Raw genomic sequence first — 23,844 nt, forward strand, 5'->3', positions numbered from 1 at the left:
GACTACCACATGCCTCCTCCGTCACATGTGGAGTCACCAGCCGCTTCTTTTCACCGGACAGTGAGGAGGTTCTCCAGGGGGATGTAGTGAGTGGGAGAATCAAGCTATTCCCCCCAGTTCCCCCTCCCCCCCAAAACAAGCACCCCAACTGACCAGAGGAGGCGCTAGTACAGCGACCAGGACACACACCCACATTCGGCTTCCCACACACAGACACGGCCAATTGTCTGTAGGGATGCCAGACCAAGCCGGAGGTAACACGGGGATTCAAACTGGCGATCTCCATGTTGGTAGGCAACGGAATAGACCATTACGCCACCCAGACTCCCACTACCAGAGTTTTTAAATGTATACTAAACTGACAACATCGCAGGACCATGTTAATACCAAACTGATACTGCAGTAAAACTGAAGTGTAACTACAGCAGAAATACAACAATAATGCAAAACAAACACAACAGTAATACTGCAGCAGTTAACAGTAGTAATATCACATCAGTGACGACAATGAAAATACATCACTGCAACACAGTACCTGTATCAACTCCTTGTTGACCTTCATCATAGCCATGTACTTCTCCCGCCTAGCAGGTGACATCGCTTTGACGACATCATCGGCGATGCACCTTTCTTTTTCAATTTCATCTTCAATAGCCCTGATAGCCTCCTCTCTCCTAAGAACAAATGCACACACACACACACACACACACACACACACATCTATGAACAAGCATGTGCACACATACTGGTCAGGATCAGATGGGAATCAGATGAGAATGACGAATAGAATAGAATAGAAGAATAGAGTAGAAGAATAGAAAAGGAAAGGCTGTCAGAAGAAGGGATGATGACTGGATGATATCAGTACCCATTATTAAGGGATGCTAGGGATGCTGACAACTAGGATATTGTACAACAAAACAAAAAAAATAGTTTTTTCCTTTTACTGCATGTCTTAGGGTACTTTACAGATTTTTTAAGTATTTCACTGTACCTAAAGACATTTTATTACACAAAGAGAAAACCAATATCAAATAAAAGTACAAGAACATGACTTGAATGTTTACCCTATACCAACCATATCAAAAACAGATTGCTTTTATTTAGAACCTTGCTGTCTTCCCCAACACAAGTAGTGATAAAACAAACTGAATGTCATTAGGTACTTACTCCTGCCTTTCAGTGAAGATTATTTCCATTAGGTACTTACTCCTGCCTTTCAGTGAAGATTACGTCCATGCTTTCTGTCTCTCTATCATTCTGGGCTTTCAGCTGGGAATAAAGAAAGAGAGGACAGGTGAGAGGAAGTTTTGAATATGGCTAAGTAAAAAGACTGATATGAAGCCGAGCCTGTTCATAATGGTTTCTGTTTAGACGACATAAAGTGTGCACTGAGGATTTGGGAAAGCCTGCAAGAGTTCTCTAAAGTAATGAGGTCAATGTGTATCCATCAGTGTAGATCGAAGGTGTATTGATGAATGTTATCAGCACATATGCCCCACAAATTGGGTGTGAGATGGAAGAGAAAGAAGAATTCTGGAGTGAGCTGGATGAAGTGGTGGAGAGTGTACCCAAGGAGGAGTGGTGATTGGAGCGGACTTCAATGGGCATGTTGGTGAAGAGAACAGAGGTGATGAGGAAGTGATGGGTAGGAATGGTGTCAAGGAGAGAAATATGGAAGGACAGATTACATTGCGTCTTTGTGGATTTAGAGAAAGCATATGACAGGGTGCTGACAGAGGAGGTGTGGTATTGTATGAGGAAGTCAGGAGTTGCAGAGAAGTATGTAGGAGTGGTGCAGGATATGTATGAGGGAAGCGTGACAGTGGTGAGGTGGTAGTAGAAATGACAGATGGGTTCTAGGTGGAGGTGGGATTACATCAAGGATCGGCTCTGAGCCCTTTTTTGTTTGCAGTGGTGATGGACAGGTTGACGGACAAGATCAGGCAGGAATCTCCATGGACGATGATGTTTGCAGATGACATTGTGATCTGTAGCAAGAGTAGGATGCAGGTTGAGGAGAGCCTGGGGAGGTGGAGGTATGCACTGGAGAGAAGAGGAATGAAAGTCAGTAGGAGCGAAACAGAATACCTATGTGTGAATGAGAGGGAGGACAGTGGAATGGTGAGGATGCAAGGAGTAGAAGTGATGAAGGGATATGAGTTTAAATACTTGGGGTCAACTGTTCAAAGTAAAAGAGAGTGCAGAAGAGAGGTGAAAAACACAGTGTGGGCAGGGTGGAGTGGGTGGAGAAGAGTGTCAGGAGTGATTTGCAACAAAAGGGTACCAGTAAGAGTTTACACGATGGTAGTGAGACCAGGTTTATATGGTTTGGAGACAGTAGTATATTTTTTCTTTAGTAGTTTATTTGTTTATTTCGAACGTTAAAAAAAATTACATTTTTTTTAAAAATGTATAATAAAAGAAAACAAAAGAGAAAAAAAATCAAAACAAGCAAGTGATATCATCATCAAACATTTGTTTCAAATCTCGGCAGTTCGAAAAGGAGTAGGCAGAAGTTAAGAAAACTTTTCTAGTCCTACCTCCTTTTTCTATTTTAGTATTTCAACAGTGAACTGTGTGATTTAAATGAAAACTCAGTCATCTACCACCAGTGACCGTGACGTCTAGTAAACCATACAAAGATCATTCATTCAACACAACAAGAACAAAGCAAGTGCAGAGCAACATCAAAACAACTCAAGAACAACTCACACAAGATCTACAAATTCTATAAGTGCAAATGAAGTTGTTCTGTTTGCTCTAAAACCATATTGCTGATCATACAGTACATTATGTTTTGTGATGAAGTCGTGTATTCTTTAAGAGTATATTTTTTCTAGTATTTTTGAGAATTGTGGAAGCAAGGAAACAGGTCTGTAATTTGAAAGGACGTGTCTATCACCGGACTTATAGATTGGTATAACTTTGGCTGTTTTAATTTTGTTTGGAAAAACACCGGTTTGTAGGGATTGGTTACAGATGTGAGACAAAGGTTTTGCAATGCATTCGATGATATTTTTGACCATAAACATGTCTATTCCATTCCAGTCAGTGGACTTCTTGTTCTTGACATTTTTAACTGTGTCAATAATTTCTTTTTCATTTGTTCCCCTTATAAATATGGATTCTTTAACAGACGTTTTCTTGCTTTCCACATTATCTCCGCTACCGGTCTTTGCAATTTCCTCAGCCAAATCAGGACCAACACTGACAAAAAATTTATTGAACTCATTTGCAACTATGGCCATGTCATTAATAGTTGAATTATTACTAGTCAGGAAATGGTTAGGGTATCCTGCCTTCCCACTTCCTTTTTTAATAATATCATTTAATACATTCCATTTTTGTTTAATATTGTTTTTGTTGTCCTCTAGTAATTTACTGTAATAATTATTTTTGCTGATTCTCATTCTTGTTCATTTGTTTTATGAAAAGACAGGAGGTGGAGCTGGAGGTGGAAGAGTTGAAGATGATAAGATTTTAATTGGGAGTGATGAAGAAGGAAAGGATTAGGAACGAGTATATTAGAGGGGCCGCTCAGATTGGACGATTTGGAGACAAAGCAAGAGAGGCAAGATTGAGATGGTTTAGACATGTGTGGAGGAGAGATGCTGGGTATATTGGGAGAAGGATGTTGACTATGGAGCTGCCAGGGAAGAAGAAAAGAGGAAGACCAAAGAGGAGGTTTATGGATGTGGTGAGAGAGGACATGCAGGTGGCTGGTGTGACAGAGGAAGATGCAGAGGACAGGAAGAGATGGAAACAGATGATCCACTGTGGCGACCCCTAACGGCAGCAGCCAAAAGTAGTAGTAGTGGTAGTATACACCTGCTATCAATTAAAGTAACTGTGATTAACCTAAAATAAAGTTCAACTGTTCCTGTAGGAGTTTCCTGACATCTTCTTGGTTGCATCTGACTGCAAAAGCCACAAAAAGCTTACAAAGCATGGACAGGATCTTATTGTTGAAAGATATCAATCAGGAGAGGGATACAAAAAGAATTTCCCAGGCATTAGATTTTCCATGGAACACAGTGATGACAATCATCAACAAGTGGAGACACTATGAACAACAGTGATATTACCAAGAACAGGACATCCCAAACTGATGAGAAGACAAGGAGAAAACTGGTCAGGGAGGCTGCCAAGAGCTCTCCAGCACCGTTAAGGAAGCTTTAGGAATTTCTTGCAAGTACTGGTTGCTCCCTACATGGGACAACGATCTCCTGTATTCTTCATGTCTGGGCTATGGGGTAGGGTGGCAAGATGGAAGCCTTTTCACACGAAAACATTCCAGGCCCAACTAAATTGTGCAAAACAATACATCAACTCTCACAAAACCATGTGGGAAATGTGTGATGATCTTATGAGACCAAGGTTGACCATAATTCCAAAAGGTACATTTGGTGCCAAAAACAACACAGCACATCACCAAAAGAACACCATACCCACAGCGAAGCATGGTGGTAGTAGCATCATGCTTTGGAGCTTCTTTTCTTCAGCTGGAACTTGGGCTTTAGTCAAGGTGGGGGGAATCATGAATAGCTCCAAATACCAGTCTATTTTGGCGCAAAACCTTCAGGTGTCTGCTAGAACGCTGAAGATGAAGAGAAATTTCACCTTTCAACATGACATCGACCCAAAACATACATCCAATTCAGCAAAGGAATGGCTTTACCAAAAGAGGATCAAGATTTTAGAATTGCCCAGCCAGAGCCAAGACCTGAATCTAACTGAAAATCTGTGGGGTGACCTGAGGGGGTCTGGGCACAGGAGATGCCATCAAAATCTGATGGATCTAGCACGTTTTTGCAAGAAAGACTGGAAAAATATTGCAAAGTCAAGATGTGCCAAGCTGGTCGACTCTTACCCAAAAAGATCGAATGCTGTTCTAAAATCAAAATAGTTTTACTTTAGGGGTGTGTACATTTATGCAACCAGGTTAATATAAGTTTTGTATTCTTTTTTTCCCCCTAAAATTTTTCTGATTCCTGTGATGGTCTTTGCAGCCTGTCCAGGGTGTCTCCCCACCTGCTGCCCAATGACTGCTGGGATAGGCTCCAGCATCTCCAACACCCTGAGTAGGATAAGCGGTTTGGATAATGGATGGATGGATGTTTCTGATTGTCTTTCACTTTATTTTTATAGGTTGCAATTTAAAAAAAAATGGGAAAAGTTCTGAAATGATTTATCTTGGCTTCATTTTTTCACATCACAGAAACCTGCCATTTTAACAGGGGTGTATAGACTTTTTCTATCCACTGTATATCACACACTATTTTATTTTACGTTATTTCATTTAAGACTATAACTTTCTTGTATTCTTAAATCGCACAAACAACGCCAGTAAAACTCCTAATGCACATGGCAGTAAAAGTCTTTCTGGTTCTGATGCCTGTCTCAGCTTATAGGTACTTACGATACTGAAGTCATTCATCACCTCCTCCATCTCGGTATTGGTGTTGAGCTTGTCCACCAGCTAGAGGGACAATAACCAAAGATAATTATTAAAAAAAATAAAAGAAAGAAAAACTAAACAAAGTGATCTTAAATACTAAACATTTAAGTTGATCCCCTAATGCAGGGGTGTCAAATCCAAACTTACTGAGGGCCATTCTGAGGGTTGTGAATAAAATCGGGGGCCATGACATTCATTACAGTGATTCTTGTTATGGTTACAACCCATATGCTATTTATATAGCACAGACAGTTTTTTAGGATTATTGTATATTTGATTGGTCTCTTTGTACAGTAAACTTCAATACTCTGTATGCTTCTTCTCTTGACATACGAGACACACTGGCTTTTGTTTTAATTCACAAAACAGGTATTCAGCTTCCCACCTCTCTTGAAACTGTCGATACGCTTTTTCTACTTTTCGTTTTTTCGCCATTGTTTGTTTATGCTAGCTAGCTTTCGATCTCCTTTGCAAAGCGTACGTTCAGGCAACGTTACTCGGGTGACTTAGGCGATGCTACTGCAGGAACATGCTACTCAGCATTTCCGTTACTATGGGAAAAAAGCGAAGTGCGGCAGCGCCCTCTTGTGTTTCAGCGCTGCATTGTCACAGACACAAGCTCTCGGGCCACATTCAGTTAATGACCAGGATTGACAGGAGGGCCGGATTAAATATTGCGGAGGGCCGTGTTTGGCCCGCGGGCCTTGTTATTGACACATGTGCCCTAATGTTTTCTCATTCTTTATGCCTGTACTCACTGATGACCTTTGTAATACCAAATATATATATATAAAAAAAGAGACTTATTTTAAGACAAATCATGCAGGAAGGTTTCAGTTGACAGGTGGCAGAAGTAGGTGCAATTATTTTTTTAAAAACTGGGGGCAAGACACAGGGCTTCAGACAGGTGAGTATAAGGATTTGCTTGGATTTCGCTCTCTCTAACTACAAAAGTTAAATAAAGTAGATAAGTAAAAAGGAAGGTCGGTTAATCTAGAATAAGCAATATTCCCAACAGGTAAGTGCAGCAGGCAACTGTAGGTTCAGCAAAGAGGTAAGTCTTCAGCAGGCTCAGGGTTTGAGAGGCTATCAAACATTTCAGTGTAGCAATTAAGATCTTATACGTTCAAATTTAAGACAATTTAATGACTATTAAAGCCTAATTTTGTAAAACTGAATTTAAGAATGTTTAAGACTGTTTAAGGACTCACAGATACACTACTCACTTTTTGCTGCGTATTTATTACAACAGCTGACTGATTCCCAAATTTACCCGCCATTCTCAGCAATACACCTGCCAACTATATTGTAAGATGAGACAGATTTCTGAATGGCTTGGCTGGATGGTTTATTTAGCTGGTTTGGCCGGATGGTTTATTTACTTGATTAATTGGCTTGCAGAGGAGATTAATGGCTCTTTTCCAATGCAAAAGGTAACAGAAACTGAAACATAATATGTGCTCTTTTAAGTTTTTTAGAATCTGCATAACATTTTTCTGTTTCCATTGTACCTCAAGAACCACAAAGGTTTGGTATGCATTATTAAAAAGCAATGGATATACCATTGCATTATTTTTAGGCAATGTTTTCCAAAATGAAGAGCAGCAGCAAACAATGGAAGAGGTTGTGGTGGTGAACTTGTTCTTTATTATTTTTCTCTCTTAAGTAAAGCTGAGGTATAAACTACTGCCAGAGTAAGGAATAATTCCAAAAAAAGATGAAAATTTTCAGAAAGGAGAGCTGCGTTGAGAAATCAAATGGTAGAAGCAATTAAGACCAACACTATTTGTATGAGAGAGAAACCTAGGGCAAGCAATTTATTTCTAGAACCATACTGGCAATACTGGGTGACTATGTCTTTATGCTCTGACAGAAATCAATAAAAAGTCTGGTCTCTGTGACTCCCAACTAAAGCCACCTTCGGCAAATGAGGCTTTAAGAATGATGGGTCTGAGAAAAAAGATACTCTTGCAAGTATTTTGTGAAATATGTGTTTAAGCTGAGCATGCCCCAAAGATGGAGTCAGGTTTAAGGTAGTTAAAAAGCTGCATACACATCTATCATAACTGATACTACAACCAGAATGCACAAGGAAAACATCACAATCACATTCTTTTTTCTGTTGTGCAGACCTACCATGTTGTAGTCAGCTAGCTGACCTTGTAGATCCCTGATCTCTCCAGCAAGGCCTTCAGCTCTGCACAAGACAGCAACACAACAAAACAAAACAAAGTAGGTCACTTTAAAAATGTAGTCAGTTACTCGATGCTACCAATGACATTTCATCAACTGCATGTTTCTGGCTTACTTTGAAGATGTACTGTCATTGGTTACATGTCAAGGTAATTTGTAGCCCTAAATAGCAGTTATACTATGAGAGAACTTTCCATGCAGGTAGTGAGAAACAGGTTGATACAGTATAATACGATAATGGATGGCACCCTCTTGATTAATAGAAGATATAATAGAACTGTCTTCTAGTATGGTAACCATCAAATATTTACACACAAACACACCCTAATACGTACTTGCACGCACACATACATGCACACACACACATACACACACACACACACACACAATTATATGTATGTGTATGGGTATATATAAACTTCATTAAAATAAACACTCAATGGTAGGAAAAGTGCTCAACAAATAAGGAGCAAAATAATTTTGATGATTGTTTATGGCATGGAACAGGCTTTTACTGTCTCATAAAGAATTTATTTGAATCACTGGATTTTATATATATATATATATATATATATATATATCTGTGTGTGTGTGTGTGTGTTTATATATTAGAAAAACCTCTCTTTACCTCTTCTCATAGGACAGGTAGACAGAGTTCTCCTGATTGAAGTTGTCCATCTCTTTATGTAGTTTGCTGGTCTCAGTGGCTAACTCCGTGATCTTACTCCTTTCAACAGAAAGTGCCAAGACATTTTTAATTGATTATTTACATACTTTTACTGCCACAAAATGGATTTGCATCTTGGCAACATAACCAGGTGAAGAAAAGGAACATGGGCCATACTGATTACGGGGGGTGGCAGTTGCCTAGCTTTAGAAAAGCAAGCTTGTAATAGCAAGCTATTGTAAAACCCAATAATTTGACAAACATTCAAAGATGAAAGCAGTTTTAAATCATCTTAGAATCTCTTCCATTCCATTCCATTCAAAAATAAAATAATCTATCTGATAACGTTTGTGAGGCTTGGTCTGAGGATCCTCTGTGCCAAGTTTGGTAAAGATTGGGCAAACTGTGGCCTGTGAAAAATGTGCAATCATTCTGATAAAATTCATCATTAGCTTGGTATGAGTGATGTAATGTCCCATGGTCGTAATGTCCCAGCCTTGACACCTCCCATGCTATGGCAACACACAGTAATCACTGCTTTAAGGCATACACATCAGCACTTATTAGCCAAAACACATTTTTGCTTATTGCAGCACCCCCCAGTGACCACACAATGACATACAACTTTTTGCACATCCTCAAGGACGAGGAACTGGGGGGAATAGTGTGATCCTCCCATGCGCTATGTCCCCCTGGTGAAACTCCTCAGTGTCAGGTGAAAAGAAGTGGCTGGTGACTCCACATGTATGGGAGGAGACATGTGGTAGTCTGCAGCCCTCCCCGGATCAGCAGAGGGGGTGGAGCAGAGACCGGGACAGCTCAGAGAGCGGGACGATTGGCCACGTCCAATTGGGGAGAAAAAAACAACAACTTGGCAGAGCCATTGAAAAGCAGTCGGACAACATCACACAAGCTACAGTAAACAACCTGATGCGGCCATGCGAAGGACATGTGTTGTGCTGCTCGAGGCAAATTGTGGTCACAACACATACTGAATTCTATTCCATGAAACCCATCTTGTGTTTGGCAGGATATCTGTGACTAACCCAGGTATATCGCTGGGTTAGTTGCTAAAATTACGTGAAATCAATTGGTAAGTGTCTAACAAATCATTTTCAGCTGATGCGTTTCCATTTATGACCTTCAGTTTAACAAAATCTTTCAAATAAACCAGTGTTGCATTTACATGTTGGCTCAGTATAGCATTTCAGCATGCTAAGACACTGACCAGTGATGTCAGTCAAACCACAGTGGGATCGAAATCATTTTGCCTAGTCGAATAAAGTACAGGAATGTTGGGGTGAGACGGGTCCAAAGCCATACTGACAGCCTAGGCAGCAACACAACACACAATACAGGGACAACTGGAGCTCACATGCAGAGTTTATGTTCACATGAAATGAGAAATGTGTGTTCATTATTGTTATCAGTTTTATCTGCATTTAACGGACATCTATATAACACTATGTTCTTGAACTTCACAAAACATACTTTGCATTAATTTTTTAATCAATAACAACGTTTTTCTCTTCCTGAAAAAGACCAGATTATTTCAGCTTCATCAGGCTGTAATTGCAGACATACCCTACAACACACAATATGTCCACTGAACAGGCCCTCAAAATTGAGATAAAATGAGTGACTGACCACCAAACTGAAACTAGCCAACAGCATATCGATTCCTACATTCCTCTGAAATGCCATAACCGGCTTTTAGTCAAATCAAACTCCCTCCCCTCACACAGTCCCACCCAACAAACACATCAATTTCATCCAGACACAGATCAAACCACTCAAGTTGATGTTGCGTTAGATGCAGTTGCTTGAGCTTTAAAGCACAACTCCGAGAATATGGCAAACACACATCAGCAGAATTATTGTTCATGCGAAGGCAAGCAGGCACATAAAGGATAAGAGAGATGTGTCTGTGGTGTTTGCGTATGCAACACAATGGTTTTTGTAGTGACATTATTAATAAAAGCAAACGTAGTAAGAACAGTCTAGAAAAAGCAACAGTGTTGTTACTAAAAGGGTATTTTTTGCTGTGCTGGTTGTAGCAATATTTCTCAAGATAGCAGTGGCAGAATGTGTGTTACCTGAGCAGTCCCAGGTAATAAGACTTATCGAGGATCTGTCTCTGGGGCCCTGGTAAAAAAATAGAGAGAGAAAATAGGATGAGAAGTAAAAATAAAGGACATGCATGGGGACTGATGCGATTATGGCCACCACTAAAATACCAGCTGTCATGTTCAGTGGAGATTGTGTAAGCATGGTTGACACAAAGATGTCACATATGTGAGAATTTATAGTGAAGGGGTTAAAACTAATGTCAGTTCAAACCTACCTTTCATGCCAGTTTTCATTCCAATAAGCCCCTGCTGGGTTACAGGCCTGTCGGTCACTTTGATCTGGGCTGACAGGACTCCAGTGTTGCCAACAGGCCCAGCCCTACCAGTTCCAGGACGCCCACCTGTGCCTGGAACAGTCTGGCAGGTGAAGCAAAGATTGACAAGCAATGAAAAACCGAGGTACAATAAGTAATGCTATGAAAGTGGATGAGGAGAACCACTACCGAAGTTAAAACCAGGGGTGATTCTGTATGTGGTGGGAGTGTTGGAACAGTTGAGACACCTATTTTCCAAACACTGTGTCTCAGTTGCTTTCAAACCCTAAAAGACGCTGCGCCAGAAATATGACCATCTCAAGGATTGGGTTCCCCAGCACAAACAGAGCAATATAGTGTATGCTGTTAAGTGCTGGGAGGATTGCCGTGACTTGTAAATCCGGAAAACCAAACAAACCGGCGGAGTGGATGGCACAACACAGAAGAGCTAGCATGTCAGACCAGGACTCCACAGTCTATACCCATCTACAGGCCAGTGGCCACACTTTCAAGGATGACATCCTTGATAGGGAGGAACACTGGTTTGAACACAGAGTCAAAAAGGCCATCTATGTGAAGAGGGAACGACCATCCCTGAACCAAGGAGGGGGGGCTAAGAATAAATCTGTCGCTATCTTACAATGCTGAGATTGCAGCTGTTCCCCAATCCTCTGTAAATACTACACATGGCTATTGTAATTATTGGTCACGGCAATTTGCATATGAAACTGATGTTACATGCTCTGTTTCGGTCATTACACAACTGTACTGTTACGGTAGGGGATACCTGCCGTCAGCTGAGATTGAAAGAGTCACTTAGATGAGTGATGAAATGTTACAGCCAATAAACCTTGTGTCTAAATAAACTGATTCAACTTTTCTGGGGCAGCCCAGGAGTGTTTTCTCAACTTTTGATCAAACCTAAGAATTGAAACAACAACAATATTAAAAATAATTATGACCACCACACATGTTGTACAATCTGTTTGAAACTATAGCAGAGTTACTGCATGCCTTCATTAATGTTAATCAATGCATGTCATAAAACGGAAGACACTAACCATAGGCTGACACTCTGGTCATGGTGAAACTACGTAGATTTACTTAATGAAATAAAGTCAGGGATGATATTTGGAAAATACAGACACTGTCAAAGTGTACAGTGCAGCCTCTTGGGAATGTATATCTGTACCAAAAGTCTGTATTCAAATACTGAACCAATGTCTCATAAGAGTACACTGAGCAATTAAATGTCTTTTTCCCAATTCACATTACTCTGGACATGCCACTATTTTGGGTCCTGTGTCAAGTCAGCGTACTTCTCAGTTTACCACTAGAGTTGATAATAGCCCAACCATTCAAGCGGGTAAACGGTTCAGTATGTATCCCGGTAGCACACGAGAAAGACCCTGAGCAGGACGGGCGGTTCGGATAATGGATGGATGGATACACAAGATGTTGGACCTTCGGAGCCGACCCAACCTACCCCGGTCACAACACGCATTGGTGTAGGCGGAGGTCTGACTGCCGTCGTGGGTCTTCCTGCCCCTGGAACCTGAGGTCCACCCCGGCTTACCTGCCGGCCGAGACTGGACAGGGGTCGCTGGTTCGCCATGTTGTCAAAGAACCGGCGACCGGAAACAGGGGATCCAGTTTATCCTAAAAGGAGAAGGGTTTACTAATCTACGACACAACTTATGACGGTATCCGCAGATAAACACTGACGCTACGTTGTAAGATGCTAACGTTTAGCAGCTTGCCCATGTTTTACCTTGGTTTCATTAAACGCTAGCTCGGCTCGCATGGCTGGCTAATGAAGTGGCCATGAGATATATTTACATTTTAGGGGACTTGTTTGTCGGGTGACACCAATGTATTAGGGTGACGCCATATCTTTGCTGCTTGGAACCTAACGCAGGATATCTGCAAGAAACGCGTCTTTTCCCATTAAGTTGAGCTGAAAATCACTCCGCCTAATGTTATAAGCATTTGTCAGTTATCTAAGGTTTGTAAAAATGTGATAAAAACAACTCGACCTTCTTTGACTTTTCACTTGCCCATACTATTTTACCGCTAGCTTAACTCAGCGTCAGACCGAACTGTTCACTAGCTCCGGCATTAAAAGCTAGCAGCTAGCTAACGCAACGCTCATCTCAGCAACATGAGCCGCGGTCACGTAAACTAAACCAAGCTTCGTTTTCATCTGTGTGGTTGAAAGCAGGCTGGCTGCGGGCAGCAGCTGCTCTTCAGCGGCCACACCACACGTGAAGTTCGGCTGGTATACCTACCTGGACAACCGACCCCTTAGCGTCCAGCAGTAAAGGGGAAACCGGGAGTTACTGTTGCCCAGCAACAACGCTCGGCTAACGGAATCCCCAACTCTCGCGAGAGGCCGTGAGTACGGTCACGTTCCAAAACTCAGAAGCGGCCTTTTTCGGTGAATACGTAACACCATACTATCATGAGGGCCACACACTGCACTCCTGAAATCAAGACAACCGAGTCCGTTTAGGTCAGACAGCTGTGTGTGTGCGTGTGTGTGTGTGTGTGTGTGTGTGTGTGTGTGTGTGTGTGTGTGTGTGCGTGCGTGTGAGTGTGTGCGTGCGTGTTTGTGAGTGAGTGTGTGTGTGTGTGTTTGTGTGTGTTTGTATGTGTGTGTGTGTGAGTGAGTGAGTGTGTGTGTGTGTGAGTTTGTATGTGTGTGTGTGTGTGTGTGAGTGAGTGTGTGTGTGAGTGTGTGTGTTTGTCCGCTGGGCAGGCTATGAGACGCTGTTAATGTTGGTCTGGGTGTGTGTAACATGATCTCTGATGACGTATAAACCTTGTGTGGTTACACTGCTGTATTCAGCAGGTGTAGCTGTGATGGACTATTTTGATCAACGTGTTTCAGAACCTATCAGGTATGACTGGACTTGGACCACCTGATTTTCTTTGTGCTCATCCACACTGATTTCTGCCTACGCCTCAGCATCAACCGTGACGCGGGGAGGGAGGTCAGAGGTTGAATCAGTTCATCTGGACACAACGTTTACTGACAGATATGTTTCATCATCATCTAAGTGACCTCTTCAGTCTCACCTGACTGCAGGTGTCCCCACCCTTATAAACAATACAGTGACTGCAGGTGTCCCCACCCTTATAAACAATACAGTGACTGCAGGTGTCCCCACCCTTATACACAATACAGTGACTGCAGGTGTCCCCACCCTTATAAACAATACAGTGACTGCAGGTGTCCCCACCCTTATAAACAATACAGTGACTGCAGGTGTCCCCACCCTTATAAACAATACAGTGACTGCAGGTGTCCCCACCCTTATAAACAATACAGTGACTGCAGGTGTCCCCACCCTTATAAACAATACAGTGACTGCAGGTGTCCCCACCCTTATAAACAATACAGTGACTGCAGGTGTCCCCACCCTTATACACAATACAGTGACTGCAGGTGTCCCCACCCTTATAAACAATACAGTGACTGCAGGTGTCCCCACCCTTATAAACAATACAGTGACTGCAGGTGTCCCCACCCTTATACACAATACAGTGACTGCAGGTGTCCCCACCCTTATACACAATACAGTGACTGCAGGTGTCCCCACCCTTATACACAATACAGTGACTGCAGGTGTCCCACCCTTATAAACAATACAGTGACTGCAGTACCCCACCCTTATAAACAACACAGTGACTGCAGGTGTCCCCACCCTTATAAACAACACAGTGACTGCAGGTGTCCCCACCCTTATAAACAATACAGTGACTGCAGGTGTCCCCACCCTTATAAACAATACAGTGGCTGCAGGTGTCCCCACCCTTATAACAACACAGTGGCATAACGACCCAAACCAGCGACCAGTTTCATATGCACACATGGGTGGAGCATTAACTAGTTACAACGGCCATGTGTCCTGCATATTGGAGAGGAAGGAATCATTGAGCCAATTCCATGGGGGGAGGATCAGGTGGCCAGATGGAGACAGACAGGTGGGGAATGTTGCCAGGATACCGGGGACCCCTACTCTTTGTGATAAGTGCCATGGGGTCTTTAATGAGCACAGTGAGTCAGGACCTCGGTTTAACGTCTCATCTGTAGGACGGCGTCTCCTACAGCACAGTGTCCCCGTCACTGCACTGTGCCATTGGGATTTGATATTTGTTGTTTTTATTAGGACCAGCGGGAAGACTGCCCCCTACTGGCCCACCAACAACATTTCCGACAGCAACTCAGCTGTCCTGGGCCGTCTAGCCAAGCCCACACCTGCTAAGCCTCCGTCACCCAGCAGAGCCAGGGTACCTGTTGGTATGGCTGCCGATTACAACATCCTGGAAGTCAAAGCATATCCATGTTAGTTCATTTTTAAAGTTGAAAAAGTATCCTCTGCTCAATAGGTAATAGGTATTAGTCCCTAATTATCATTTTATAAACCAACAGCAACCAACTGACGAACAGCATGTCTTAAGAATGAACACTGCAGCCACCGAGTCAAATGAACCTCAGGCAAAACGGTCTTTGCAATTCCACATTTATTGCCATAACCTCCAGGAAAACATCTGCATAAAATCTAAATTCTGCCCTAGAAATATATTAGAACTTTCCAGTACATAGATAAGAGTACAGTAAACATTACAACAGAAGGTGGCAGCACAGCAACCGTCTGCAAATTTACAGTGCAGTATTTTCCAACCATTTAAAAAAGTCAACAAAATTACACTTGGGTTGTTCAGTTCACCCTCAACGTACACATCCTCCTCAGAACCAAGTTCTTCTCTTACCACAGAACCCTCTATGATGACTCGCTCCATGTGTTTCCACAGGGTTAACTACACCCACAGCTGGAGCCTACATGTGTTCTGTTGTCACTGCGGGTTCAGCTGAGGAGCACAGGACATCTCAGAGGACATCTCAGAACCATGCCATGTTGGAGATACACCGAGACGCCAGCAGCCAGCAAAAACAGCTTGCTTGATAAGTAAATAGATGCAATTACAAAAGTTGGACTTTTCATGAAATACGACACTGCTAATCATATGAAAAATGTGTATGTTTTGTGGTGTATGTCTATATCTTTTATGCATTTTTACAAAACGTAAGAAAAAAAAGCATCCTCAATCATCGTACATGTTCTAGTCAACAGCCAGGGACTGGTTTCTTCTTCTCACATCTGTCCACATCACAGGGTCATGGATCATGTACCCATTTGTGTTTCGTTTTTATAAAAAAAAAAACTGGGGCAGGGATGTGCATAGATTTGGGATGTCCATACAAAATCTTTGTCCTTGCATGTCTTTACAAAATGCTGCTGTGTCCTGTCAAAGTGAGCGGTCCTAAACCACACGGCTTCCAAAATGACTGATGACGCCGGTGAACATTTGATTTAAAACCTCTAACGGGGTTAATTCAGCCACAACGGAAAACAACAGACGTTTTGCATCGAGTTATAACAGACCTTGTTTTTCTAAATAAGAATAACCGAGTGTCCTTACAGTTTCCTGACAGGACAGAGGCTGCAGAGTAAGACCAATACAGGTCATGAGTCAGTCCTGGTAAAAGACAGGACTGACTTATGTCCTGTATTTTACAGCACTGACTCGTGTCTTGTAAAATACAGGTCATGAGTCAGTCCTGGTAAAAGACAAGACACGAGTCCATCCTGGTAAAATACAGGTCATGAGTCAGTCCTGTAAAATACAGGTCATGAGTCAGTGCTGTAAAATACAGGTCATGAGTCCATCCTGTAAAATACAGGTCATGAGTCAGTGCTGTAAAATACAGGTCACGAGTCAGTCCTGGTAAAAGACAAGACATGAGTCCATCATGGTAAAATACAGGTCATGAGTCAGTGCTGTAAAATACAGGTCATGAGTCCATCCTGTAAAATACAGGTCATGAGTCCATCCTGTAAAATACAGGTCATGAGTCAGTGCTGTAAAATACAGGTCATGAGTCCATCCTGTAAAATACAGGTCATGAGTCAGTCCTGGTAAAAGACAAGACATGAGTCCATCATGGTAAAATACAGGTCATGAGTCCATCCTGTAAAATACAGGTCATGAGTCAGTCCTGGTAAAAGACAAGACATGAGTCCATCATGGTAAAATACAGGTCATGAGTCCATCCTGTAAAATACAGGTCATGAGTCAGTGCTGTAAAATACAGGTCATGAGTCCATCCTGGTAAAATACAGGTCATGAGTCAGTGCTGTAAAATACAGGTCATGAGTCCATCCTGTAAAATACAGGTCATGAGTCCATCCTGTAAAATACAGGTCATGAGTCCGTCCTTGTAAAATACAGGTCATGAGTCCATCCTGGTAAAATACAGGTCATGAGTCCGTCCTTGTAAAATACAGGTCATGACTCAGTGCTGTAAAATACAGGTCATGAGTCAGTGCTGTAAAATACAGGTCATGAGTCCGTCCTTGTAAAATACAGGTCATGAGTCAGTGCTGTAAAATACAGGTCATGAGTCCATCCTGTAAAATACAGGTCATGAGTCCGTCCTTGTAAAATACAGGTCATGAATCTGTGCTGTAAAATACAGGTCATGACTCAGTGCTGTAAAATACAGGTCATGAGTCAGTCCTGGTAATATACAGTACATCTCCTGGTAAAATACAGGACATGTGTTCATTAAAACACAGGACGTGTTCATTGAGAAACAGTGTAGGGAGGAAGATAAGCTGTCATGGTTGGGAAGATAACTGCTAACAGGAAGTGCTGGATAAAGTTATAATTAAAAGCAACATCTATTCTCATTACAGCGAACAGGAAAGAAAACAATAAAGTTTCATCAGTCCCCACGAGTGCTGACCTTCTTCCCTGTCAGTACAGTAGAAAAGCTCCTGTGTTGTGACATCATCAGCAAAGCTTGAACTAAATATGATTTGTGAGGTTTATGTTTGAACCAAATTCAAACTAAATGAATTGTAATGGCAGGATTACTTAAATGTGTGGTTGTTTTGTCAAGTACACACTTCTGATCCGGTGTGTTTCTGATTAGCTTTAGTGCATATTAATTAACCGTACAATTTTCAAAGTGAAACTCAAATAAAAGTAAGAGCATTGACTATGCAAAACAGACACGTCGATGTTTGAAACCTCTGACTTCCTACGTACTTCACATTATATATTAAGTGGCAAAAAACAACATTGACAGATTCCTTAATAAATCTTAAATTAATGTTGTACATTTATTACAGGAAAAATCAGAAAGAACAGAGAACAGGAGCCCAGCAGTTTGCTAACATTAGTCTTTTAACCTTTGTTTTCATTTGGAAAAATAAAGCTGGTCAAATAACAAAGTTACTGATAAAGAACAAGAATAAGGATGAAGCATAAATATGTTAAATAAAAACACAATAAAATTGTATAACAATCTTTTGAATTGAACCCTGCTCAAGTGTGTCGTCTTCAGTAAAACCCACAAAACCCTCCTGGAAGCGTGCCGTGTTGCCATTCGCTAATCTTAAGAAGTAATAAGTTAATGTTATCAACTAGGTCTACACCAGTCTTCAGTGCAAATCCCCGTCTCCCAGAAAACCCACTCACTACAGGGCAGGCTGGAAGGTGTGTGTGAGAATTCTTCTTGTAGTAAAAAGAACAAAAACCTCTTGCTTTCATATCTCATGTCAGGCACCAGCAGTCTGGTTCTGTCCAGCGAGCCCTTGACAGCATTAACTTTCAGACAGCTGAGTGTCTTCTGGAAACATGGAGAATTCAAAAGTGATTCTGACATCAAGGAGACTGCAGATCTCCATACAGTCACAACATTTCCTGCTCCTTTTCCTGGAACAGAAAAGTCTCACGTCTCTGTTAAGCCCGGTCTCTGGAGACCACTGAGATGAGGAGAGGACCCTGGTGGTAGAACCAGAGGTGAAGACATCATGTTATCACTGGGATGAGAAGAGGAGCCTGGAGGAACCAGAGGTGACGACATCATGTTATCACTGGGATGAGAAGAGGAGCTTGGAGGAACCAGAGATGACGACATCATGTTCTCACTGGGAAGAGGGGAGGAGCCTGGTGGAACCAGAGGTGAAGACATCACGTTCTCACTGGGATGAGGAGAGGAGCTTGGTGGAACCAGAGATGAAGAAAAGCCTGGTAGAACCAGAGATGAAGACATCATGTTCTCACTGGGATGAGGAGAGGAGCCTGGAGGAACCAGAGATGAAGACATCATGTTCTCACTTCCCTTCTTCACTCAGCAGTGTCAGGAGCATCAGAAATGTGAGACGCTGCATACTTCAGCCGAAAGCCACCTACAATACACATGCAAACATTAATACATACACACGGATGCATCCAAACACAACATGCACATCACATCAGATAAGTTAGGGAACTTATTGTGAATAAGTCAAGATGAACAGACAAGTAAAACATAAAGCTTTCCTCTTTCTTTACAGACATGTTAATCAAGCGAGAGTGACATTTTTATCTGCTCTAACAACCTCTGCTCTTTAGGTTAAAGGTTAGGCCATAGACACAAACATCCTCACACACGTCAATTTAAAGTCCAAAAGAAGAAAACATGGGGACAGAACTTGTTAGCAGACGTCAATGAAGTCCAGGAATATTTTGCCTGGCACTGTGGTGGCCAGTGTTCACACTGAAACTGTATGGCATGGGGACCTGGGAAATGTCGCACATTAGGAAAGACAAACATTATACACACACACACACACACACACACACACACACAACACAAGACACGGCAGCAGGAACGAGGGAGCTTCAGTGAAGTCAACACCACAGTATACCAGGGATATAAAAGTTCTGCTCTGGACAGAATAACACATGTAGGTTAATCAGCAGCATAGCACTGTACTTATGTCCTTACCAGCATTCTAACAGAAACACTGACAATGATGGGGGGGGGGGGGGTTCCTTTTGTTTTGCATTTGAACAACACAAAACATGTCATAAATGTTTTTAACTGAGAGGAGGCAACTGTTTTGGAATTTTGTCTGTCCTAGGACTTCTCCCTACTTTTTGCTTTTTAACTGTTCTTCTCTGCCACACGTTTAGAGGAATATTAAATGTTTAACCAAACCAGGAACAAAATTACGTAGGGTGTCCATTATTCTACTTCTGTCTGCGTTGCCCTCCCTGCATTTCCTCTGCGAGTCCTGATCCCAACAAACCATCCAAACCACCCACTGCTGCTGCAGCCCGGCACTGGCTCCTGTCAACCTCTTACAAAAGTCGACAAGACTGGTGGTGGAGCCCATCTCACAAAACACCGGGTGTAAGGTCGGCACATATTCTGTACTGCAGAATACATTCACCGCTAGAGACGATTTAGAGCTCCTGATTCAGCTAATCTGTACTGAATTTACCAATACCCACGCTGTTGTGGGTACTGCGATAGGAACAATATCTTTTACAATTACAATACAATTATCTGCTCTCTAGCCATGTGTTGGAGTTGTATTACCTTGCTGCGTAGAGTCTATGGAGGGTTGGTTGCAGTCCTGTGCATAGTGTCCACTCATGCCACAGTTGTAGCAGGACACATTACCATTCTTCTTGTTGACTCCAGTAGCCCCTATTGATGCAGCAGTGGCCCCTGGCAACAATCCCAGGGTGTTGGGGTAGACATGCTGGTAGAAGCGCTGGCAGAAAGCTACTGCAGGGGCCATCTGCTGTTGAAGGGTATAGTTGGCCACTGCAGCGGCGGCAACCACTGCAGCCTGGGTGCCCAACATGTGGGAGGGCACATCTGATTGGTTATGACTGTGAGAGTGCCTGTGGAGCGGGCCATAGGGTGAGGGGGGTGCAGCTGGTGGAGCTGTAGGAAAGAAAGGAGGCAGGGTCGTCGCACCGTTAGACTGATGTTGGGGTTGGGCCTGATTGAGGTAGCTATTACTGCATGGGGGAGGGAGCTGGAAAAGACCTGGTGGCATGCCAAACAACTGCCGAGCTGCTGCTGCCATTTGGTGTGTGGGAAAGAAAAAAGGGGCGTGGCCAGCGAATGGTCCATTAGCGCTGTTGCTTCTCCCACAGTTGTTGTGACAACCACAGGTTCCACAGCCCATTGTTTGCTGCGGAGGAGGAGGAGTTAGTTGCTGGGAAGTCACTTGCTGTTGCTGAGCAATTGAGTGGCTAGGGTTAACAGGAGTGGTTCCACCAGAGGTGCTACTGTTTATATAGGAGGTACAGTCAGTGTGTGCTGTGCTGTGGGTGAGTGCAGGATTTGCACTGGGGGCTGGCCCCGAAGTGTGAGTAGGCACCGCAGGGGGCACAGCTGCCTGAATCTGCCCAGCAGATTGGGCTAGTCCTCCAGCACCTAAAGAAGCACTGGCAGGCATGACAGAGGTTGGAAGAGGTGGCATGGTGTAGGGTGAGGGCATGCTAGAAGGTAAGGCTAAGCCGGGGTGCTTGGCAGTTGAGGCCTCCATCAGAGGCACAGAGTGGGACAGCCCTGAGCTGATACTTGCTGGGTCTGAGCTGGGGTAAGCATGCTGGAGAGGAGAAGAGAACGATGTGGGGCCTGGAGAAATTACACTGATAGCGCCTATAGGGGCCTTATGAGAGGCTGGGAGGGCAGCAGGAGCACAGCTACTTCCAGAAGCTCCATCTGCAACACTCTGGCTTTCAGACATTGGTGCTTTGAACCTTTGGATGAGAGGCTGGAAAGTGGGACTATGTGGTGCATGTGGACCCAAGGCTGGAGTGCCAAAGGCAGGAAACATGGTCTGGGAAACTTTTCCCTTATCTGGGTCTCCTGAAACGCCAAGTCCTAGGGAAGCTGGAGGCACAAGGGGTAAGGGCATTATCAGTGTCCCAGAAGACGGTTTTTCATCATGAATGGCACTTTCACTGCTAGTAGGGTCCACTGGATATGGAGAGTCAGCAGCCCCACTGGGGACAACATATGGCAGGGAATGCATGAAAGAAAGTGTGCGAAAGTTGCTGCTCGTCTCTGGGCAAAGGGGCTTCATCTGGCCCTGATAACTGGTGGAAGACAGCGGGAAAACAGAAGTGCCCTGCCCCACCAAAGACTGTTTCTGGTGGGGGAAGGTGTCAGGCACTGGACTTTTGCGGGAGTCATCTGAGTGGCTGTCTGTATCTGACACAGGAGAGATGAGAGAACAAAGATTAGTTAAATGCTCAGACCAGAGGGCCATCAACCACATCTGTGTGTACTCTTCCCACTGCATGTAGTAAACACAATCTAACAGCCGGTCAACCGCCATCCAGGAAATGGTAATTAAAAAGCACGAATAAAGCAACTCCAAATTAAACCAACTAGCAGCTACATGACACATGTCAGACTGAACCAAGACACAGCGTGCATGTCACATATGACATGACAACGTTCAGTCAGTCCATGAAAAGGTGAAGACTGGAATGAAAAATGTAACTATTATGTCTACAACTACTTTACTTTCTTGTTCCAGGTCAAAGGTCAAGGTTATACGACCTGATGGTTCCTGAGTCAAAGGTCATGATTAAGATGTTCCCTCTTACAGAAGTACTGCCACTACAGAAGCCAATTAAAACAACAAGCATATGAGGAAGTGCAGGACACAAAAGTGTGATAACAGAGACAGCGATGGTACACCCACATTCATACCACATACACTACTACATACACTAGTAAATATACTGAATACAATACTAATACACTAGTAAAAACACAACTCAAAAGAGTAGTGCCACCTGCTCGCTCTCTCTCCCTCTATATATATAGGGCTGTCAATCTTCCTATATAATCATATTTGAATTTCTATGCATTATTATTTTTGATATTCGAATATATTCGAGTTTTTAAAGCTCTAATTTAGCCTATTACAGGATTATGTCAATGTCTACAGTATCAGTGTGGTTATTAAGTACATCCTGTCCACTAGAGGTCATGATTAAGATGTTCCCTCTTACAGAAGTACTGCCACTACAGAAGCCAATTAAAACAACAAGCATATGAGGAAGTGCAGGACACAAAAGTGTGATAACAGAGACAGCGATGGTACACCCACATTCATACCACATACACTACTACATACACTAGTAAATATACTGAATACAATACTAATACACTAGTAAAAACACAACTCAAAAGAGTAGTGCCACCTGCTCGCTCTCTCTCCCTCTATATATATAGGGCTGTCAATCTTCCTATATAATCATATTTGAATTTCTATGCATTATTATTTTTAATATTCGAATATATTCGAGTTTTTAAAGCTCTAATTTAGCCTATTACAGGATTATGTCAATGTCTACAGTATCAGTGTGGTTATTAAGTACATCCTGTCCACTAGAGGGCATTCCAACCACTCAAAACGTCTAGAAAGACGAATGAACTCTCGGAAAGTCCAGGTCAAGTTCAGGTTTGAATAAAAGCTATTTATCAACTTTCTCAAGGCTAAGAAACACTCCTACTCCCCCAGATATTTAGGAGACCTCGAGAGGTGTCCTAAGTGGTTAGCGGTTGCCAGTAGGAGAATGAGACTGATGAGACAAATTTTCCATCGCCTATTAAAATACCTCATGTGTTGGTTAATTCGTGCACAATACAATTCGTTCCCACATTTTGGTTCATTTGTGTACACGACATACAGTTCCTATTTAGGAGATAGCTACGGTGTTGTTGAATGAGTTGTGTGTGTCTTTACGCACCGGTGGGTATAGGCCACTTCAATGAAGACGTAGCCTACCGTAGTTTTTGATGTTGTCTTTAGTGGTATCGTACAGTTTCACAACTCTGTTGGTGATGGTCGCACGGCTAGGACCCGTGTACCGTGGCTCCAGCTCGTGGACGAAATCTTTAAACCCAGACCCCTGCCAGATGTTGCTCGTCTCATATCTTTGCAGATAAACCGTGTCAGTTTCTCTGTAATCACCGTTTAGCTGGTAAACCTCTCGATGAGGAGGGAGGCAAAAAGGAGGTAATTCTTGCCCGCTTTAGCTGCGGTTCCCCAGACTCCGTTAGCTCTGCTGCTAGCACACCAGGGTGTAGCGGTAGCAGGTGTTGCTGGTTGTAGTCTGGTATTTCATTTGGATCTTGCATATTCTGCAGATTACTAGATATCTGTTTGTGATTTTTCCGTTTGTTGACCGAAATCCAAATATTTTCCACAACTCACTTCTCAGATGGTCAGGAGTGGTGACCTCCGTTGTGTCCCTGGT

General features: G+C 42.8%; 2 protein-coding genes across 2 annotated transcripts in view; both read right to left on the minus strand.

Moving 5' to 3' along the window:
• The window catches only part of ift74 (intraflagellar transport 74), a 36,733-nt gene extending 23,704 nt beyond the window's left edge, over nt 1–13,029 (minus strand). Inside the window, exons 1-9 of the mRNA XM_056299493.1 lie at nt 12,993–13,029; nt 12,191–12,363; nt 10,666–10,807; nt 10,418–10,466; nt 8,283–8,381; nt 7,598–7,658; nt 5,423–5,482; nt 1,211–1,272; nt 536–674 (exon numbers count right to left, since the gene is read on the minus strand). Coding sequence (XP_056155468.1) covers nt 536–674; nt 1,211–1,272; nt 5,423–5,482; nt 7,598–7,658; nt 8,283–8,381; nt 10,418–10,466; nt 10,666–10,807; nt 12,191–12,319 — 741 coding nt within the window. The 5' untranslated portion in view covers nt 12,320–12,363; nt 12,993–13,029. The remainder of the gene's footprint in view (nt 1–535; nt 675–1,210; nt 1,273–5,422; nt 5,483–7,597; nt 7,659–8,282; nt 8,382–10,417; nt 10,467–10,665; nt 10,808–12,190; nt 12,364–12,992) is intronic.
• A 3,820-nt stretch (nt 13,030–16,849) lies between these two features.
• zcchc2 (zinc finger, CCHC domain containing 2) overlaps nt 16,850–23,844 on the minus strand; it is a 55,047-nt gene continuing 48,052 nt past the window's right edge. The window contains exons 12-13 of the mRNA XM_056299465.1: nt 20,147–21,781; nt 16,850–18,968 (exon numbers count right to left, since the gene is read on the minus strand). Of these exons, the coding sequence (XP_056155440.1) occupies nt 18,907–18,968; nt 20,147–21,781 (1,697 nt within the window). The 3' untranslated portion in view covers nt 16,850–18,906. The remainder of the gene's footprint in view (nt 18,969–20,146; nt 21,782–23,844) is intronic.

Source organism: Lampris incognitus, chromosome 19, assembly GCF_029633865.1.
Source record: "Lampris incognitus isolate fLamInc1 chromosome 19, fLamInc1.hap2, whole genome shotgun sequence".
NCBI lineage: Eukaryota > Metazoa > Chordata > Actinopteri > Lampriformes > Lampridae > Lampris > Lampris incognitus.